Below are 13,707 nucleotides of genomic sequence, written 5' to 3' on the forward strand. Positions count from 1 at the left end.
GGATTGAATCATTAAACGGCATATACACGTTACTTACTGAAGCCTGAAGTTAATTAGCTCATCTGTGCTGAACATTTTCTTCAGAAATATCTGTTTATTTGCATCAGACATACAGGTAACCAATGACAAGCAATGGGCAGTGTACCTATAAAAAGAAACATCAGACATTTTAACACAATATTCCCGAACCCTTCACTTAATTTTTTTCTCTCACTCTCCGTTCCAAATAATGTATAACCTCATGTAGGTACGAAATACAAGATATTCACTCACCGCTTCCTTTCTATGGCCCGGGTGCCATGCCTCAGACCCATGGCAAAGAGAGACACAACTTCAATATCCAACACAAATTTCAAAAAAGCTTTATTGGTGGTAAAAACCTAATGCATTTTGTATTTATATATGAATATGAATACGTGTGGTGTCACACGAAACGCGTTAGGTTTTTACCACCAATAAAGCTTTTTTTGAAATTTTTCTCCGCTGTCCTGGAGTCTGATGAGTGCATGTTGGTTTGCATTGGATTTTAAACATACATACAATGCACATACATGTGAGTACGTACAAGTAAAAAAAAAAATATACATTTTTAATGGAAAATAAACTGTTTGTGTAATCTCATTGTTACTAATAATAGGGGGGATAGGGGAATGTAAGTGTTACGTGTCCTTGCATAAGGTTGAACATTAACGTCAAACAAAAAGAAACAAAGAAGTAAAACAGATGATACATATACACACACACAGGATTTGGTATGAATATTAGAAATAAAAAAAAAGGACTAACCACCGGACAGTCAGATCATGACTTTTAAGAAGAGGCAAACAGACACTCCAATCCCACAGCTCTCGAAAGGAGAACATATCCCGTTTCAGAAACCTATAAGCAGCTTCCATCAAGTCTCGCAGTTTCATGCGTCTTCGTCCATATCGGACAGCACCAGAGTCACAGCTCTCCAAAAAGAGCCTCTGGAAAACTGGTGAGGCATTCTGAAAATATCTTAATGCAAACCTAAAACATAAATCAATACATATGATATTTAACTGGTGGTCAGCATTGTATTGGTAATGTGAAAATGTTGATCACATAAAAAATTATCATACGTATAGGAACATACCCTCTACTGGGGCATATTTACAAACAGTAGCTAAGGGGAGGAATCACAGTTAGAAGGTCAAGTTTATGAAAATGGGAGACATTTTTTTATTAAAAGGATACTGAAGACAGCTTTATTTTTTAATGGAGAGCTCGTAAACATACTTATTTTTTTACTTTACAAGCCCTTTTATGATTTATACAAGCCCTGAGAACAGAAGCGTATTGTGTGTTTGAAGGAACGATGCAGTATGTATGCGAGGACCACAAAATTAGAATATATTTTGCAATGACATACATTACATTTTTACTCCATTATTAAGCTGTTTAAAGTAATACCATTCATAACGCTCATCTTTTATTTACTTAAACTGCATAAACACAGAAATTACATATTTGCATATCTGAATTTATTAACAGGATGGTTCTGCAATACAGCTTACCTGAATTTGCATAGGTTTAATGATACATTTGCAGAGGGGGAATGTTCCTGGGTAACAACAAAACAGAAGAAAAAAAAACTGCTACTTACGGAAGTACATCGGGATAGCAATTTATCAACTTGCTCATTGCCACACAAAGTCTCTCATGTAGATCATGGTTAATCTGGCCCCCAGCTCTGATTGACTCTGCATTCCTCTCCAAGAGATCCAAAAGCAAAGGTCGAAGTTGTCGCCCAATGAGCACTGTGCACTCCTTGTCTAGCAACAACTGGGCTAAAATGTTGAGGATAGCTTCTCTGTCCTGGGGACTCCATATCTGCAAGAAACAAAGGATAAAAGACTTTAGGTTATACAGCTCTAAATAATGCAAAACTATTTAAATGAAGGGAACAGGGAAGGATTGCCCAGTTAGAGAAAAATCTAAAGGAACAACGACCGTTGAAAGGAGCATGTTCAAGCTTCAATCTTTATTACATAGAAAGAGCACACCATTGCATATCCAGACACACAATGCATGGTTTCCCCACAAATCAAAAGATTTGCAGTATAATCCCTTGACAAATTTTTCACAGGTCTTGTGAGCAAAAAGCAAAAATCCTTTTACCAAATGAATTAAGAGTACATGACAGTAATAGTTTCAGAAATCAGGGTTGCAAATAGGTTGTATAAGAAAAAAAAAAAAAAAAGCCACTGCCAATAAGAAGATTGAAACATAATGTTGAGAAGCAGAATTACACACCAAGCATAACTTATATTGAGTTTGTTCAGCTTATATTACACTAAAACAATGGTAAAGCAACCACAGGAGGCAATAACGTGTGGATGGAACATTTCCTTTAAACTGAACTATTTTTAAAGCTAAGGCCCTCAAACTTCTAGGACCTTCAACTTGGAACACTGAATTTTGTTTTAAAATCTACTGTTTTTTATATTGATGCACTCTGCCTTACAAAAGGCTAAAGGTGGCCATACACATTAAGATCCACTTGTTTGGCTAGGTCAACAAATCAGCAGATCTTTCACTGATATGCCCACCAAAAAAGGCCAAATGGGATTGATCCAATCATATAACCCACAGGCCATGTTGACGGGATTCAGGTCGTCAGGACAAGGACCACATGAATGTGCCACTGAGCTCCACACCCTGATGGGATTTTAAAACCTGCCCAAGCAACATCTGCCCAATTTGCAGGTTACTTTGCAAAGGGGAAGAAGCACACCAACATGCCTGCAATGCCTTTAACTCATTTATTTGCAGAAACAAACAGCACAAGCTTTCGGGGGTAACCCCTTCTTCAGGTGACATTGCCAGCATATTGGTGTGCTTTTTCCCCTTTGCAAAGATACATGGAAAAAGGCTTGGGAGCGGCTGAGGAAGTCAAGCACCCTCTGAGAGTATGAAAGCGGTGTGCTGAAGATTTTTCTTTAGGTCAATTTTCAGGTAAGCCCATACACAGGCCAATAAACTGCCAACTGTTGGCAGCTTTTATTAATCCTTGTATGGCCACCATAAGGTTGATAGGTATTAGTATCTGCTGTAAATAGCTGGCTACAAAGAGGTTTCATTGTTTTTAATGTGGCAAGCCAATGACTTTATTATTAGCATTTTATCACAGGAAAGCAGCATATAGTAATTATCTTGTATGACAGCAGATGTTGTTTTCACTACCTTAGGAGTGTTTATTAATTACTTCTTAAAACCATATCAACAATGACAAATACTACATACTTGTTTTGAACCTCAGATCATATGGGTTTTATTTGTGTATGATTAAAGAGCTTTCATGTGGGTGCCTGATGCTTATTTGAGATGCAGAATTAAACCCACCCAAATCCAATTGATAACCCATTCAATTTGATGCTGTCTGGTTACTGCTACCTGTGGACATTCTGCGCTTATCTGCGCTTTAGAACCACACCAGTTTTTGTGACCACACACCCTAAATCTCACTCCCATTTTCCAAAATATTGCAGTTTATGTAAAGTTTGAACATATTTCTAGAGGTTTTGGGGTCTTGGTTTATGTGGTTTTTAGAATTTTCCTACTAAATGGGAAATTGCCCTTTAAGTCTCGGTTTGACTTTTTTGGTGTTCAAGTGCAGGAGATCAAAGGAAATGGGGGATTTTTAATAACAATCCGGGACTGGGGGCTGAGTTGTTAAAACAGGGACTGTCCCCCCAAAATTAGGACAGTTGGGAGGTATGCAGTTCTGTTCCATTGAAAGTAAATTTTTTTTCCTCTTACTAGTTTACCAATAAATCCTACTGCACTGCACTGTCCACTTAGTTGTGGTTGTTGACAACAAATCCCTGCATACTTAACATATTATCAAGGATAAGTTGTAAGCTCTTTTGGGCAGGGTTCTCTTCACGTCTTGTATCAGTTATTGATTGCTTTATATGTTACTCTGTATGTCCAAATGTATGAAACCCACTTATTGTACAGCGCCGCAGAATATGTTGGCGCTTTATAAATAAATGTTTATGTAATGTAATAAGGCATGCTGATAATTGCAGTACAGCAACTTTTTCCTGTGTTGACCAATATATACAGATACTTGCAAAGCTTTCTCCATGTGTTGTACAACTTTGTAAAATTCATAAAACATTAAAATAAACTTGATTGAAAATTGATTAATTTTCCAGCTCCAGTCACAGGATCAGTTTCCCAGCACTAAACAAGTCTGTCCTTTATCCCAATGCTTTTTTTAATGTAATATAATGTAGTCACAATAACTATATGAAAGATAACTGCAAGATGCTTGACATAGTGCTCATAATCAGCATTCTTACTGATGAATTCTCTTGCATCTGTAATTCAGTTTTTGGTCAGTAGAATTCTAATTGGTGAATAGTTTTCAATGTGCAATTTTCAACAGCTGGAGAGATACTGTCTTTAGTGGGACAGCTTTAGGTTTAGTGTCACTTTAATAAACATATGCTATATTACATTCAGAGTACAGAATGGATACATTATTGTATTAATAAAGAAAACATTTTTTTAAAAAGACATTAACTTGAAGGATAAAAATAGAATTTTGCCTTTTTAAAAACTCCTGGTAAGAAGTATTGCGCGATCCAGCATGATTTTTTCATGGCCCACCATGCTCCTCTGCTGGCTATTAATTATCTGCTTGAGCCAGAAAATGTAATCATGCCCCCTCAAAAGTTTTCTAGTTGCATGTCTCAATAAAATTCTTCTTAGGGCCGGGGGTGGAAAAAAATGCTCAGCAGTGAGGCCTTACTAGTTATACACTTCAAAAAATATTCAACGGACTCTGGCCTGGATTACCATAAACATTTAAACATCCACACCCCACCTGCCCATGGCTGACATCACTAGACAGGGCGGGCAAAAAAATCCGATTAAGTTTATTTCATGTTTAAATGCATCAGAAACTTCAGGTATGGTAATTCAAATCCTAAAAAACCTGAGCTACCAAGTATTCTGGATCATAGGTCCTATTGCTGAATTATCTTTTCTATTAATTTTTAAACTTTGTTTTTATTGTTTGTTTTACAATAAGGTAGGTTACATATAAAACACGAAGGGGAGGAAAGATAGAGAGAGTAAAGTTGGGGTCAGGGGGTTGGGGGGTTAGGGAAGGGGGTATCTTTTCTATTTTGTGTTGCCAGCATATTCTACTTACATTCAGCAAGTGAAATCAGTAACTTATTTCTATCAAATCCAGTGCTGTTTGCAGCATGCTTTTAAACTACTGGTAGTTAACCATGTACTTTTTAGCTTTAGTATGCAGTGTCTATGAAAATGTTTATTCTGTTGAAAAGTTTCATTTTCTTTTGTCACAGAACATGAAATCAGTAATTTATTTTTTATTTTACATGATTACACTATCTTACAAATACACATCTATCAGAAAAGTCCAACTTCTGGAGAGTCACTATCACAGCATTATCCATGAAGAAGTAGTCTGGGAAAACTTTGAAGCTGCAGGGGTGCTTCACCGGTGACAGATTTATGGGTAAAAGTTACCAAAAGGAACATGTGAGGCTCTGAAGATTCTTTTGGCCATAACACTAAACATCATGTTTGACAAAAGACAAACATTGCACATCATGATAAAGTCCCTCAAAGTGTAAACATATGACAACCATGCTTGGTGTTTCAGCATTTCAGTACAGCTGCCTGCTCCTCCCCCCACTTCCTGATGCAGGTTGGGGAGCCTTCATTGCTGCCAGTGGCCCTCCTGCTCCAAGAAAGGTAAGACATGCATTTAAACACATGCATTTTCTAATGCTATTTTGGGCTTTTTTTGGTTTTTTTTTGCACACATTAGCCTCCCCACATACATATTCACATTTTCATCCTTTAATTATTGTTTGTTTCATTTTTTTTATTATAGATTTGCAGTTGGACCTTTGAAGTACAAAGACATTTGCCAATTTTAGATTTAAGAAAATGTATACTTTCCAAAAATACAAAGTGTCAGGGTGCTCTGCATGCAGAGGTTGAATTCCTGGGTAAGAAAATATGCACCATATCCTTTAGTAAATTTATGCATTCTGGCCATCAAACTGATAAGATGTCCCCTGGGATTCATATGGTAACTTTAGTGAAGTTTTGCAGTTTGGAGCAGAAATACATTTTAATCATTCTAGATTTACAAAATATGTGGTTTTCTGTGGTCAGCATAATTTGTTTCAGCTTTAAACAGGCAGTATATATTTGAAGTTGTTGAAATATAAGCCATGACATTAGAATGTACATGATATATTTCAGGGGCCTCACTTTGGTAAACTTATGAAAATTAGATACCAAACTGTACAAAAGATCCCTGGAATTTATATTTAGGAGGTGCTATCTAAGTATGCAATAACATGTTGGAGATATAATGCTGCAAAACGCAAACTTCAACACCATTTTTAGAAATGTTATTAAACTTTAGGAAAGCTTTACAGTTTGGAAATTTAGAATAAAAAAGACATTTACTATTTTGGATTCAGTAGAATGTGGACATTCCAAAAATATACAGCTTTCTGGGAATTGACTTTATGGGTTAACCCCATATAAAATGCAGTAAATATTTTTATTTTGCAGTATCTGAAAGGATAGTCATGATAATTCATATGCACAATTGTCATTTTGTGGGCCTCTACATGCCAGATGCTTTGGTAAACCTATGGTCATTAAAATGTTCAGTAAACTGTTGGAATTCATGTTTAGAATGTGCTATGTTTGTACCTAATGACCTGTGGTAGATAAGTGCCTGTAGTGGGCAGTCTGGAGTAAAAGGACAAAATTACCTATTCTGGGTTTGATAGAATGTGCTCTCTCCAAAAATGTGGAGTTTCCACTAGTAAACCAATTGTTAGTGGAATTGTTTGGCTTGAAATCTAACATACTCAAATTCTGAAGGGATGCTTTGGAAATTTGGTGATGTAATGCTGGAAGTCAGAAATTTTTTTAAAACTATACAGGTATAGGATGTTATCTGGAAACCCATTATACTGAAAATTCAATATTACAGGATGCACCAAAAAAAATTTTCTAATCCTTATGAAAAATATCTATACACCTATTAACTACTGTAGATTAATTGAAAAGAAGTACAGAATAAGACTACTCCAAGAAGATATAAACCTAGTAATCTGTACATCGAGGATACAAATCAAAGAAACTAAAAGCCCTTCTTAAAGGGGACCTGTAACCCAAAGAACTAATTCTAATTTATTTTCTATTGTGTTTGTTAAGCAAAATTAACTTCACATACTATATAAATCTCGTTTCCTTCAGCCTTGGGAATATACAATCACAGCCAGCAGGCAGCTGCCATTTTGTGGCCACTGTTATTAAGGCAAGCTTTGTATCACCCCAAAATCTTGTGTATGTGCCAGAATGGGGGACCTGATGCCCTTGCCCATGCACTGGCTACACAATTAGATGGTAAGAAGGTAGGGAGAATGTGAGTGCTTAATGGAAAGTTTAAGTAATTGATTGACATATATGATTGACAGCTGGGATTTTGAAATGCATTTATAATGGGTTTGAATGTGTTAATATAAAAATGAATTTTGGTTTCATGTTTAATTTGAAAAGGACTTTTATTATACAGCTTCTCATGTCTGGGTGACAGGTCCACTTTAATGCTAGAAATGCCATTAACTTTCTGAGGTACCATGAGAGACCTTAACCCTTCCTCAAAGAATTAAGGACAGAAATATTCAAATTACTCATTTATGTCTCTCTGCCCATTTATGCATTGACAACAACTGGCAATGGTGCTTCTGCTGGTGACAGATCTCCTGAAAATCTCTTAACACTAGGATATATTACTTGCATAATCATGGGAAAATGCAAAAAAAAGAAAAGAAAAAAAAAAAGGCAATTTCCGGCAATTAAACTGTATCGCCGCAAGTAATATGTTTTACTTGCTGCAATCCTAATTTTATACAATGCAAGGCAATTTTCGGGAGATTTATTGCGCGCAATAGCACAGATTTACCATGGACAACAAATCTTACTGGGTGCCATTGCCTTTAGGACGGCCTGTTCGGATTTCTTTAGATCTTATCAGAGCAAAACACTGGTACATGGCAACAGAAGGAAAATCAACTAAGGTAGGGTGAGACTCCCCCATCAAGGGAAGAAGGGGGGTGTCACTATGGAGTGCTTCCCATTGTGGGACCCAGTACTATCTCTGAAATACAGCCGATCTCAACAACAGGCAATCTTAAAAAATACTCCAGTGGTTTTAATGACAGCAGGGTCAATATAGCTGATGAACATACCCTTATTATGTGCAACACAACTTTTAAATAAAGCTTTCTCCTTTCCACAATTATTTATTTCAAAACATAGAAGATGTTGCAGCTACAGTTAAGAACACATTCCTTACTACCAGCATATGCACTGTTAAAGAAACAATACTGCTTCCAGTGTTTCTGAAGTTAGTAAATGTGTTGCAATTGCTTTCAAAATGACATATTTAATACTGAAGAACAGATGTATTAGCTTGAAAAACAATTTTAAAACATTTATTATACATTATTGCTCAAATATTATTCTCTGAAATACAAATGATACACCAAATTGTCTGTTCAATGTAACATTCAATTGCCATAATATACAAATATACCACTGCTGTTGCTGATGTAAAACTCAGCTGCTTTGTTATATGAAAAGCACTTTACCTTGCAATTGTTTAAATCATTTCTATGAATACTCAAACTGAAAAGTAAGGTTCTTTCAACTTTCATTTATTAAGTAGGCAGGAAAAGTAAGGACGGGTAAAAAAAAACATATCATTGCAGCAACTGTCCATTTTCCATGGCTTTACCGCAACAAATTTTTGCTTCCCTCATCCCTGTTCCTCCAAGCTTTCACATACCTGCTGAAATGTATGTTGCCCTAACACAACATACAAATTACATACATAGTGATTTAGTGATGGGTTAATAAAAGTGGGTAAAATATTTTAACCAAAAAAATTTAAAACCTTGGTCTAATACTGGAATGTTTGTAGAAATGCAAAATTGAGGTGTTTTTTTTTTTGTTTTTTTAACTACAACTTTATATAGGGCTACACATACACACAAAGTAGATCCAAAGCTTTATCATATATATATATATATATATATATATATATATATATATATATATATATATATATATATATATATATAGTTTTACACAGTGCACCCAGACGTTGCACTGATGGTGTTTGTTGCATTTCAGCAAGAACCTGACAGGTGAGGAAAAGTCTTGACCAGGAGTCCCTAACACAAGGAAAGGGCGTCTGCCCTTAATGACATTTCTGCTGTTAGCAGCACAGAGTTACTGCCACGAGAGATGCACCTTCAGCCTCTATTTAGGCAGCACTATTTTAAGGCAATCTGCAACACTGTTTCATTTTTTCACCTTCATGTTATGCTTTGGCTCTCCTGTTTGGAAAATGAACTTTAATCTTATTGTTGCCATTTCCAACCAGATATAGAGTCAAAGTACAAAAACATATCATTACTAAAAGTAAATCTGAATATGAACTGCACAGTGAAAGAAGTGTTTCACCTTTATTTTAACTTTTAGCATGGTATAGAATGTCCTGCAACTTTACAATTGGTCTTTATTGTATGTATGTATATTATTTAATGTATATTATTTTACTTATTTAATTTCATCTGCTTCTTTCCAAGTTTCAAATGGGGTACACTGACCTGCCAAAATATTATTGGTCTATGAGGCAACAATTGTATTTTTACTTATTATTCAATTTATGTCATATTCTATCATCTACCAGTCTCTCATTTAAACCACTACCAGGTTGCTATAGTAAACTGGATCATAGTAACCATTTGCTTTCAAAAGTCCAAATTTGAGAACTGCTAAATAAATACCCCAAAACCTACAAATATGAAAAATTAAGACCAAGTGCAAACATCACTGTCTCCATCACACTAAGGGGCACATTTACTAATCCACGAAGGTCCGAAAAGCGTCCGAATGCGTTTTTTTCGTAATGATCGGTACTTTGCGACTTTTTCGCGAATTGTCGCGACTTTTTCGAGCTCTCAATACGAAAGTTGCGATAATTCGCGAAAGTCGTAATGGCTATGAAAAAGTCGCGACAATTCTCCAAAGGCATAATGGCAATGAAAAAGTCGCTACAATTCTCCAAAGGCATAATGGCAATGAAAAAGTCGCTACAATTCTCCAAAGGCATAATGGCAATGAAAAAGTCGCTACAATTCTCCAAAGGCATAATGGCAATGAAAAAGTCGCTACAATTCTCCAAAGGCATTATGGCAATGAAAAAGTCATGACAATTCTCCAAAGGCATAATGGCAATGGAAAAGTCGCGACAATTCACGAAATTTGCTATGGCTATGAAAAAGTCGCGACAATTCGCGCAAGTCGTACCGGTTACGAAAAAGTTGCGACAATTTACGGGAAAGTCGTAAAGGCGCCGAAAAAAATCGCAAAAAATACGAAAAAGTCACAAAATGTTCGTTTTCCAATCGGAATTTTTCCAATTCGGATTCGAATTCGTGTCTTAGTAAATCAGCCCCTAAATATTGATCTGGGTTAACTACCCCTTTAACCATTTGTTTTATAGCACAGTGCTTAAATCAAATAATGATAGCCCTTTAGTGAATTAGTAATGAAAGCTTGTAGATAGATAAGGATATACTAATCATCTTAAACACAAATTCATAACAGACCCGAATATATGTATGTGTATGTGTAAAAGTGTTACAGTGTTCTAAAAATGTATCCACAACTCTGCATTGAGTATCATTTAAAGGGTGATTAACAATTATAGATAACCATACCCCACAGCCCAACGAAAAAGACCCTAGCCCAAGATACTGTATCTAAATGCCACTTACGATTGTCATTAATTAGTCTATGTTGGGAAATCACACAATTGGAGGGCTGACAATTTAATTGAAACCTCATCAGAACTCCCGACATTAACAACCACAACGTTGAGTAATAGTTAAATGTTTAGCTAAGTAATAAATGAATAGCTAATTGCATTTCGCCCCGGGCTGGAAGTATTAATCATACCCATCAATCACCTGCCTTCTTTTTTTTCTCTCTATCTTACCCTCACCTGTTTCGACAGAAACTTGTTCAGCTCCCCACCGCTCCTCTGAGCAATTGTGCTAAGTCCGTACAAGCTGAGCTGGAAATTCTCCATGCCCGCTGTTCGGAAGTACGGAGCCCGGGACTCGGGCCGTAACAGCAGAAGAAAATCCACTACTTCTACACACGTGGGGACGGTACCAGCGCAACCAAACACTTCCGGGTGCAGGGCGACGTCATCACCGGCGCGACCACAAAAGATTCAAGGAGCGCACATAGACCACGTGACATGTACTTTGTTGTATGGAGTGAGGTGGTTCAAGGCAGTTTGTTAAGCTGGTGGATGGAAATTTTAACAGAAAGCCGATGGATTTTGCCGACTTCTCTAGCCTTCTGTCTAATGCCACACTTGGGACTTTCTGATGTTTTAGTCTTCCATTTTTACCTCAGAGGAAGGCAGGCATTGCTAGTCCTAGCTGTACAGTTACGCTCGCAGCTCTAGCTTGTTGCCATATCCCGAGGCAAGGTAAAGTTCTCACTTTGCCTCATGGGTGAAGCACCCCTATACATCACTGCCGTGGAAAGCTTGGTGAGGGCAGTTACAGCTTCAGGTTCTATACACAGCTGCATGCTACATTCTTATTGGAAGTGTCACACAACCACCTCATGGAACCTTCAATACCTCTTGTTTTGCTTTTTTGGGGTCCAGTTTTATTTTTTGCATAACCAGGTTATATACCCTGTTTTCTTATAGTAATTCTCCAGTCTCACCCTTTCTGTAGTTTGGACCCCCCAAAAAAAAGCAGCTGAAAAGTCCCTAGACCCTTTGAAAACACATTATATACAGGCCATTGTATGTATGTATGTATGTATTTATGCTTTTATTGAAGTCCATGACGGTACCCATTATCTGACCGTTTGCCGCTGCTACTCACACCCCTTCACAATTCTGCCATCACTGACCTTTAAGGTCTGTTAACTGGATACTTCCTATCAGAGACCCCCATCCTTTTTTACTCATGAGCCACACTCAGATATAGAAAGTGTTGGTGATTCACACAAAGCATAAAAAAGTTTATTGGGGATGCTAAATAAGGGCTTGCTGCTAGCCTGCAGGAGGCTCTGCTTGGAGTGAAACTGTGTCTCTGTGCTTCCAAAACTTGTCTCCCAGCCAGAAATTTGAAACTGGGCACCTACTTTACGGCCACTGGGAGCAACATCAAAAGAAGTGGTGAGCAACATTGCTCACAAACAACTGGTTGGGGATCTCTGCTTCCTATTTGTTTAAATAAAATGGTTGTAATTTTATTGTCCATTTAAATGCAATGCAAGCTGTTTTGTAATGCTAGAAAGTAATATAAGCCATTGTAGTGCCACATGTAATATGGTAGACTCAGATGCCCTATTTACACTAAAAGACCACACAAAGGTAAAGTGTTGACTCGAGGACTAGACAAAATACTGTTTTAGTGCTCCAGAAGTTGAATTCTGAGTTTTTTCTTTAAGGGTGAGTATTCTGTACGGAGGAATTCGGGGATAGCATTCCAGAGGTAAGGAGAGCAAGACTGAAAGGTTTAAGACAAGAGAGAGCAGTGGGTGTGGATAGTGTAAAAAGATGGAGGTTCTGAGAGGAGCGGAGGAGATGACCAGGAACGTGCAGGGAGACTAGTGAAGGATTGTGGTGAGGAGCAGAGGACTGAAGGGCTTTGAATGTTAGCAAAAGGATTTTGTATGCTTTCCTTTGCTTAACAGGCAGCAATGCTAAAGATATTACTTGGGGCTGAACAGGCTATCTCTTAGGAGAAAGCAGGAGGATCCTAGCAGCAGAGTTTAAGATTGAGAGAGGCGGGAGGTTGGTTAGTAGGAGACTGCAGTAATCTAAATGGGAAAGGATAGGGGCATGAATTAGTGTTTTAAAAGGGGCATATCTCAGCAATATTGTAGAATAAAAGCAGCACGTTTTGTCAGTGTTATTAATATGGTTAGAGAAGGAGAGGGGCTGGTCAAAGATAACCCCCAGGCAGCGTGCTGAATTAAAAGGGTTAATAGTCATGGCATCAATAGTAATGGTGAAGAGAGGAGAAGAGCTAGGTTAGACCATAAGCTCTGTTTTAGCTAGGCTGCATTTGAGGTGGCGTTGGTTCATCCAGGAGGAGAGTCAGGAGGCAGTTAGCAATCTGGGTTTCAACATCAGTTGTTAATGAAGAGATAGCTAAAAATATCTGGATGTTATCTGCATATAAGTGATAAGACAAGACATTCCGGGAGTTTAGAACTAGGGTTAAGAAAAAGACAGCACGATAGATAGATAGACAGGGGAGATCTAGTGTAGCCATTTTAAGAATGATCTTGACACAGGCTTGTTTGAATAGAGAGGCGATAGAACCAAAAGCCAGAGAGCAATATATGAGTAAGTATAGTAAATAGTAATGATGAGGGCATAGGATCCAGTGAGCAAGCTGTAGGCGGATAGGAACGGAGAAGATGAGAAACTTCAGACTGTTACAAAGGTTAGGAAGGTTAAGATTGTCGCTATCTTAAGGTTAGGAAAATTTGCTTTCACATTTGCTTTTAAAAAAGTCAGCAAAGTTCTAGGGGGTATGTTCAAATATGAGTGATTCA

At 37.3% G+C, this 13,707-nt stretch overlaps 1 protein-coding gene across 1 annotated transcript in view; it reads right to left on the minus strand.

Annotated features, from left to right (window-relative positions):
- The window catches only part of mdn1 (midasin AAA ATPase 1), a 126,650-nt gene extending 113,901 nt beyond the window's left edge, over nt 1–12,749 (minus strand). The window contains exons 1-4 of the mRNA XM_002940316.5: nt 11,114–12,749; nt 1,628–1,854; nt 787–1,011; nt 38–145 (exon numbers count right to left, since the gene is read on the minus strand). Of these exons, the coding sequence (XP_002940362.3) occupies nt 38–145; nt 787–1,011; nt 1,628–1,854; nt 11,114–11,200 (647 nt within the window). The 5' untranslated portion in view covers nt 11,201–12,749. The remainder of the gene's footprint in view (nt 1–37; nt 146–786; nt 1,012–1,627; nt 1,855–11,113) is intronic.
- Between the last annotated feature and the right edge of the window lie 958 nt (nt 12,750–13,707).

This window comes from Xenopus tropicalis, chromosome 5, assembly GCF_000004195.4.
Source record: "Xenopus tropicalis strain Nigerian chromosome 5, UCB_Xtro_10.0, whole genome shotgun sequence".
NCBI classification, from domain to species: domain Eukaryota; kingdom Metazoa; phylum Chordata; class Amphibia; order Anura; family Pipidae; genus Xenopus; species Xenopus tropicalis.